We start from the raw sequence: 7,479 nt of genomic DNA, 5'->3' as shown, positions 1-7,479 counted from the left end.
GGGACAGGTCCTTGAATTCCTTCAAAGGGGCCCCCTCCAAAGTCATGCGCAATTCAGACCCCAGAGTTGCTAAGGCCCCGAGGAAGATTGAGGCGCAGGATATGGCGAAAACCAATCAGAAGGCTCAAAGACTAATCTCAGTTAGCCAATCCAGATTCGAGAGTGAAGCAGGTCCTCAGCTTTCTGCTCGCCCCACCGGTATCCAATCAGAGAGCCGGCTACTTTGGGCGGATTTTTCAAAACAGAGAAAACAAAACAAATCAGGGATCTTTAAAAGGTGCAAAGCGGCCAGAAACCATCTCCTTCCGCTTCTCACCCCTGTCACTCCTTTTCCTTTCCCTCCGGATCAATCTCAGAATAAAGCCGACCTCAGATTCCACCCTCCGCCCTGGAACCGAGAGCGAGGAGTGGCTCAGCAAAGCAACAGCCAGCCGAGAAGGCTAGAAAACCGGCTGGGGACATTGATGAGGTGCGGGACTCTTTTTCGAAGTCTGTCGCGGCAGTGGCGGATCCCTCCGCAGGGAGTCACGTGCCCCGCCCCACGGGGGGGCGAAAACTCAAAACAAAAACAAGGGGTTTGGTTGGCTCTCGGCAGTGGCCGTGGCGCCCATAGAGGGTCAGGGCTCGAGAGGCCGGCGCTGCGCCCGGGCGGAGGGTGGGCGCGCGGGCAGCGGGATGAAGCCGGGGCTGTGAGGCCGAGGAGGCTGTGACTGGGGAGTGGGGCCGATGCTGGTCCGGGGGCACCGCTGAGGCGGCGGGTGCTCGACCTCGGAGACAGGTCCGGACGCCACCGCCGCGCCGAGTCCCCTCCGGACCGCGTCTCCGGCACGGTGAGTGGGCCTACCCGGGGTCGCGGGGTTTCTTTGTTCATGGTCGAGACTGGGGGCGCGGGGAGGGTTGGCATCAGAATGCCCACTCCTCAGCCCCGGGAGCGACTCCGGCCCTGTCCTCAGCCCCCTCCCGAGGAGTGGGCGCCTCGATTTGGGGAGATGCTGTCGAGATGGATGGAGAGTCAAGGAGGCCCAAAACAATTCTTTGGCTCCTCTCCCCCGCCCCAATTTTGTCACGGGGGTTCGCTGGAGTGGTGCTTCTTGAATTGACAGCCCCGGGGCTCCGCGCAGTTGCAGAACAGGGGCATCAGTGATTGGACCCGTGTTGTCAGGACACAGGGCGGACTGGACTTTTGTCCCCCACCGAGTGGGCCGCGCCACTCCACCGTTCTTGCGGACCGGGGACTTTGTCACGGGAGTACATCCGGCGTGGGCGCTGCCCAAGCGGATGGGGAAGGCTCGGGGGCTGCACTCCTGCGAGAGGGGCTTTTGGAGCCGGGCTCCTGGAAGGGGCGGGGCTCCAGTCTCCGCCCTCCGGTTCTTTGTTCAGTCGCGAGATTTTCTCTCTCTTCCTCCCTATTGTGCAAAGCCCGCACCCCCAAAACGCTGCCCCCCGGTCCTTTCCACGGGGTAGAAGCTTCTTTCCCTGCGTCTTCAAGTGGGGCGGGCCCTCAGGACACCACCGTCCGGGGATAGTTTCCTGTTTGTGGAACGGCTGGGAAGACAGGGCTGGCCGGTCTGACCCAGAACTGGCCAGCGGACGTGACCGCGTCTCCTCCCCATGCCACACCTCCCGGGTAGTGGGGTAGGATTGTGCTGGGGACGTGACTGAGCCCCTCACCCGTTCCCCGCCCTTGTGTGCTGGGGCGCCCCTCGTTGGAGGTATTGGCACCGGCTCTTTTCTGCCCTCTCCTACCCCCGCCTCTCCCCTCCTACCCCCGCCTTCCCCAGGATACACTCTTAACTTTGTGGTGTCTTTGCTGCAGATGAAGGATTTTGGGGCAGAGTACTTGGCAGGTCGTGAAGGGGTCCAGCTCTTCGGATTGTTAAACCTCTATCTAGAACAGGAAGAGAGATTCCAACCTCGAGAAAAAGGGCTGAGCTTGATCGAGGCTACCTCGGAGGTAAGTTCCCAGAAAAGATAACTTGCTCAAGCAGCGGATAGGGCATGGAGAGGATAACTTTTTTTGTTAGTTTGGGTTGAGTCAAGACTAAAGGCTGCCAAGTTTCTTAAGACTCAAACTGGTCTTCCTGGAGTACTAAGGTAAATATTAATACTTAGGTCAAGTTTTGGTTTATAAGCAAGAATGAGAGTGATACTAACTCTAGAGAAGTGTTACTTCAAATGTGGCCTTCCAGCCTGCAGCTTCTGGGTGGGAGACTCCCTGGGAATTGAGCAGTTCATTTGTGGAAATAATCCTCTGTCTATGAAATACTTATTTATTGTTGTAGGCTCTTAAATGGTTAAAAAACAAACAGGCAAACAAAAAAACCCCAAACAAGCAAGGAATCCTCTATGTCTACTACAGGGAATTGAACCATATTTGCTATAACTCTGGAAGTGTGGCAGCAGTTCACTTATACTGAATTGCCAAATTTCTTTTATGATGTATATTTTTAAAAAGAAATGATATATACACATTTTGTTTCTGAAAAAGTATAGTACTTTAGTTAATTCTTTCCCCTGTGTTGAAGATTAAGGAAAAAGATCACTCTATGTGAATCTATGTGCATTATCCATCTAGTTCTAAGAAAATCATGAACTGTGGCTCTTGGTTTTTATTGCAGAATGATAATACTTTGTGTCCAAGATTGAGAAATACCAAAGTAGAAGATTTAAGGAGCTTAACCAACTTTTTTGGATCTTGCACTGAAACTTTTGTTCTGGCTGTCAATATTTTGGACAGATTCTTGGCTCTTATGAAGGTATTTAATTATTCTTATAATACGTCTTCACTTTTCTATACCCAGTGCTTAGTACAATGCCCAGCATAGAAGGGTTCAATAAATATTTGGCAAGTGAATGTAATTACGTCATTATCCATAAACACTTTTAATCATCGGAATTGTTATCTTGAGTGCCAAGTTAAAAGACTGCAAAATTAAGTGTATTGTATTTTAAGTTAGGTTTTCCTGTACCTCTTACATACCTTCTCTTCGAAGATGTGACAAAGGGAAGACTACTGTTTTTTAGGTATTCTTTAGAGATGTATAGTCTTCAAAATAAGGTTTTCATATTTTTGTCTCATCATGTTTTTGTTGGAGCCTAGATATTTTTAATACTGAAACAAGCGGAAGTATAACGGTATGTTAAAGGTGACCTATTGCCTTTCCTATGAGAAGTCTTCAAAGCAGGGAGCCACAGTCTTATTAACAGTTACCAGCAACTGTTAGAAAAATGTGGTGATTATTCTGCCAATAGGATTACTGTCAGCTGCTGGGTCAGTTTTCAGGGCACTGAAAAGAAAGGGCAGCCATCTGTCCATGTCAGCTTTTACATATGCTCTCCTCTGCACAACTGATGTAGTGTTTCTCCTTAGCTAATTTCCATTGAAGTATGGGATAATTCTTAAAGGTAATTAGGGTAAGAAGACAGTGGAATGTATTATTTTTATGTTCAAAGAAGTAGTATATTTTCTAGATATTGAAAGCTTTCTGTTATTTTGGGAGAGATTGTACTATTATGAATTTCATAAGTTTGAAATTCAAGGTATACTCAGTGTTCAACCCCTAGCTGTTGAACTTGCATTAAAATTTTTTAATCTGCATTTTGTTTTTTTAAGGGTGGTTAAGGCAGTTTAAATTGTGAAAATGATTACTGTGATAAGGGTAAGCAGCTTGATTGTGTTCTGTCTTAAAAGTAGGGGCATTATTAGAATATTCTTTTAAGTGTCTGCTTTGCTAAATCAAAGTGACAGTTGTTAGAAGGAGCCTTTTTTGTTTTCCAGGTGAAACCTAAACATTTGTCTTGCATTGGAGTCTGTTGTTTTTTGCTGGCTGCTAGAATAGTTGAAGAAGAATGCAATGTTCCATCTACTCATGATGTAATCCGGATTAGTCAATGTAAATGTACTGCTTCTGACATAAAACGGATGGAAAAAATAATTTCAGAAAAATTGCACTATGAATTGGAAGCTACTACTGCCTTAAACTTTTTGCACTTATACCATACTATTGTAGTTTATCATACTTCAGAAAGGTCAGTGGGCTTAAAAATAAAAATTTTTGTACTTTAGCATTGCTATAGTTAACAGTAAAGATTTAGAATGCCAATGAAATTTATATTTTTACCCCCTCCAAACTTTCGACTTGGTCTTTTAATGTTAAGTCCTTAAAATCATTTAAATCTTTGACATTTTAACAAATATTTTGTCCTTTCTATTGTATAGAAAAGAAATACTGAGCCTTGATAAACTAGAAGCTCAGCTGAAAGCTTGCAACTGCCGACTTACCTTTTCAAAAGCAAAAGTAAGTCAATTTCTTGCTTATGTATGTCTCACAGTTTCGATTTTGAATTTCAATTTTTTTTCCTTTTTTTTCTCGTAGCCATCTGTATTAGCTTTGTGCCTTCTCAATTTGGAAATAGAAACGTTGCAATCCATTGAATTATTGGAAATTCTCCTGCTTGTTAAAAAACATTCCAAGGTAAATAACTTCAGTTTTAGTGTGTAAAGCAGGTTTCCTTCTGACTTTTTTTTTTCTCTGTGGCGACTTAAACATTGAGTAATAGTTTATGGAGTTCTTAACTTTTATACTCGTTTTTTCTTTTATCTCAAGCGTTGAAGTTCTCAAAATGCAGCTTTGACTCAGACAGTATTAAGCTAGAAGGGAACCCAGTCACTTAGCCTAGCTTCTTTCTGCATTCAGATGTTCCTTCCCAAGTGTTCTTGGCAGTTGGTAATACAGTGGTCCATGGTACCCCATGCGTACTGTTCTCAAATGCATACTAAGAAGTAGATTTAGTGAATACACTCCCATTACATCTTTAGGGCTGAAACATCCTATTAGTAGCATTACCTAAATAATAGTTATGTTTTTCTTTTCAGAAAAAAACCCCATAGGATAGCCCAGTAAGTTTTTATAGTCATAAAAAGGTGTAAAACAACAAAAGGCACAGTCCTTTTTCTTAAACTAGTAGTAGTATTGCGAGTATGTGGAACTTAACATGAGGTGATGCGTTTTGTCATTTATTATTCTGTGTATGAGTGCCAGATAATACTGAATATGAGGAGTAGTTTGGGGTTTTGTTAGCAGAGAAGTAAGGCAGACCGAGAGAGGCACTATGACCGAGAGCCTGGTTGAACCCAAAGAGTTTTAGACAGTGAAAGTTTGGGCAGCAAAGGCTTATGGCCAGAAAGCTGGTAGACTAGAGAGTTTGGGAATATTTTAGGGTAGGCTTGTAGATAGAATATCTGGGTGATAGTCCCAAGCGGGAGTGAGGATATCCAGGTCAAATAGTGGTGTGGAAGCCAAGCATGGAAATGAGGCAAGGAGTCACAAAGGACCAAGATTTGGACCTACCAATGGAGAGAATATTGGTACTGTTAAGGGAAATTTGAGAGAAGGTGATTTGTGATCAAAGTATGATTTTACCTTCCAGGGAGGTAGAAGTCTAGCAGATATTTGGCAGTCTGGAATGAAAATTCAGAAGATAAACCATAGCTGGCGTTCAAGATTTGAAATTTCTTACGATGGAATAATAGTTGAGATTATAAGAAACTTGTGGGAGTCCTTTGTTGAGAGATTAGTTGAAACTGGATTTTGTTGGCCATTTTCCCATCAGGAGCCAAGTGAAAGAAGATAGGCTAGACAAGTAAGAACACTGTCAGGTTGGGAAGAGGTTTTGGAGGAGATAGTCAAGAGTATCAATTTTGGAGGAGATAGTCAAGAGTATCAATTTTGATGAGAGGCCCAGTATAATGAGAATTGAAGGAGGTCATTGGATACCTAAGAGATGATGTCAGTAGAATGAGAAAGGAGTGGTAGAAGCCAGAATGCAAGAGGATTAAGACGTATAGCTGGATTAAGTGGAAATGGAGGCCAAGGTGATAATAAATTCTCTTTGTGGTGAAAGTATTTAATTATTTTGTTTTTAACAGATAACTTATAGCTTGTGTTTTAATCACAAATTTGTTAGTTTTCATCTAAACCTTTTATAGTAATGTTATCTGGAAACATTTTCAGGGAAAGTTGATTCCTTGAAGTAAATTGGGGCATTCCCCAGTAGTGGAGGATCTAAGCCCTGTTGGGGAAATTCCTCTTCTCTCATACTGCTAACTTCTCTATTAGTGTATGTCGGATTCCTAATGTATATACATATATTTTTTTTTAGCCATCCTAACAATGCTTTGTTACAGAAACCTAAATTATATTAAATTCCTTTACACTAGGATAGTGTAAAAGAATCTCTTTAACAGAATTGGTGTTTTTAGGTCAGTGTGTTTTCTTAATAAGCAAAACTTTCTATGCGTTGAATCCTGTGTAAATTATTTAAACTAAAGGTGCTCCTCTCCTAAACCAGTGCTTACCAAATTTTGACTGCACATTAGTGTCACCCAGGGAGCCTTTTTAATCTTGATGCCCAGGTCACACCCCGTATCAACTAAATAAGAATATCTAGAGATGGGAGCCAGGCATCCGCGTTTTTTGAGGAGTGCAGGGTAATTCCAAGGTGCAGCAAGATTTGGGGGACCACTGTTGTAACCTTTTCTTTAAAATACTTTTTTTCAGGTTAATGACACCGAATTTATTTACTGGAGGGAATTAGTTTCTAAATGCCTAGCCGAATATTCTTCTCCCGAGTGTTGCAAACCGGATCTTAAGAAATTGGTTTGGATTGTTTCAAGGCGCACAGCCCAGAACCTCCACAACAGCTACTATAGTGTCCCTGAGCTGCCAACCATCCCAGAGGGGGGTGGTTTTGATGAGAGTGAAAGGTAAGCAGAATCCTTGACTAATTAGACTTCCTCAGACTTCTTATTACTGATTTTATACTCAAAATGGAACCCGGGAATATTATGGGGCATCAGAGAAAGCCCCTACTCTAATAGCATTATTTTTTGAGGTGAGAAAATTAACTAACAGTAGATAGTAATTAGGTAATAATTCAGAAGTGTGCCCCTCTCTTATTTTTTTAAAAAAGGCTACACAGCATGCCGTACATTACATCCCCAGGATTTATAACTGGAAGTTTGTACCTTTTGACCACTTTCACCACTCCTCCACCCCCAGCTTTTTTGGCAACTACCAGTCTGTTCTCTGACACTATGAGTTTTGTTTTTTTGTTTTGTTTTGTTTTTAGATTCCACATGGAAGTGAGATCATACTGTATTTGTCTTTCCTCTGTCTGACATTTCATTCCTCCCCTTTTAAAAAACTGATTGTTTCCCATCTCCTTTGCTTTTTGAAATTCAGTTTACTTAAAAAGTGAAACAGTATTCTGGGCTTTTCAGTGTTAGTTTGGATTCCTAATGTACATGGGAAGAGGCTGTGAGTTAAATGCCTGAAAAATAAAGGGAATCACTACTCATGGAACCCGGGTAGTGTCAGACTTCTGTAGATATTTTTACAGTTTGTCAAATGCCATTGTCTTATTTAGAGTTATGTTTGTAAAATGAATTAATTTTATTAAATTAGATTTTTATGCTGT

General features: G+C 42.6%; 1 protein-coding gene across 3 annotated transcripts in view; it reads left to right on the top strand.

Annotated features, from left to right (window-relative positions):
* The first annotated feature begins 232 nt into the window (after positions 1-232).
* CCNG2 (cyclin G2) overlaps positions 233-7,479 on the top strand; it is a 9,086-nt gene continuing 1,839 nt past the window's right edge. Inside the window, exons 1-7 of one of the 3 annotated variants that reach the window (XM_006907629.3) lie at positions 233-469; positions 1,817-1,954; positions 2,619-2,756; positions 3,779-4,029; positions 4,220-4,298; positions 4,377-4,475; positions 6,561-6,766. In XM_006907629.3, coding sequence (XP_006907691.1) covers positions 1,817-1,954; positions 2,619-2,756; positions 3,779-4,029; positions 4,220-4,298; positions 4,377-4,475; positions 6,561-6,766 — 911 coding nt within the window. In that variant the 5' untranslated portion in view covers positions 233-469. Of the gene's footprint in view, positions 470-537; positions 831-911; positions 1,713-1,816; positions 1,955-2,618; positions 2,757-3,778; positions 4,030-4,219; positions 4,299-4,376; positions 4,476-6,560; positions 6,767-7,479 lie in introns of those variants that run through there. The other 2 variants (XM_006907628.3, XM_015586115.2) reach the window with 2 other exon arrangements.

The sequence above is a fragment of the Pteropus alecto genome, unplaced genomic scaffold, assembly GCF_000325575.1.
Source record: "Pteropus alecto unplaced genomic scaffold, ASM32557v1 scaffold161, whole genome shotgun sequence".
Classification (NCBI taxonomy): Eukaryota; Metazoa; Chordata; class Mammalia; order Chiroptera; family Pteropodidae; genus Pteropus; species Pteropus alecto.
This window is presented reverse-complemented; position numbering and strand designations above follow the sequence as displayed.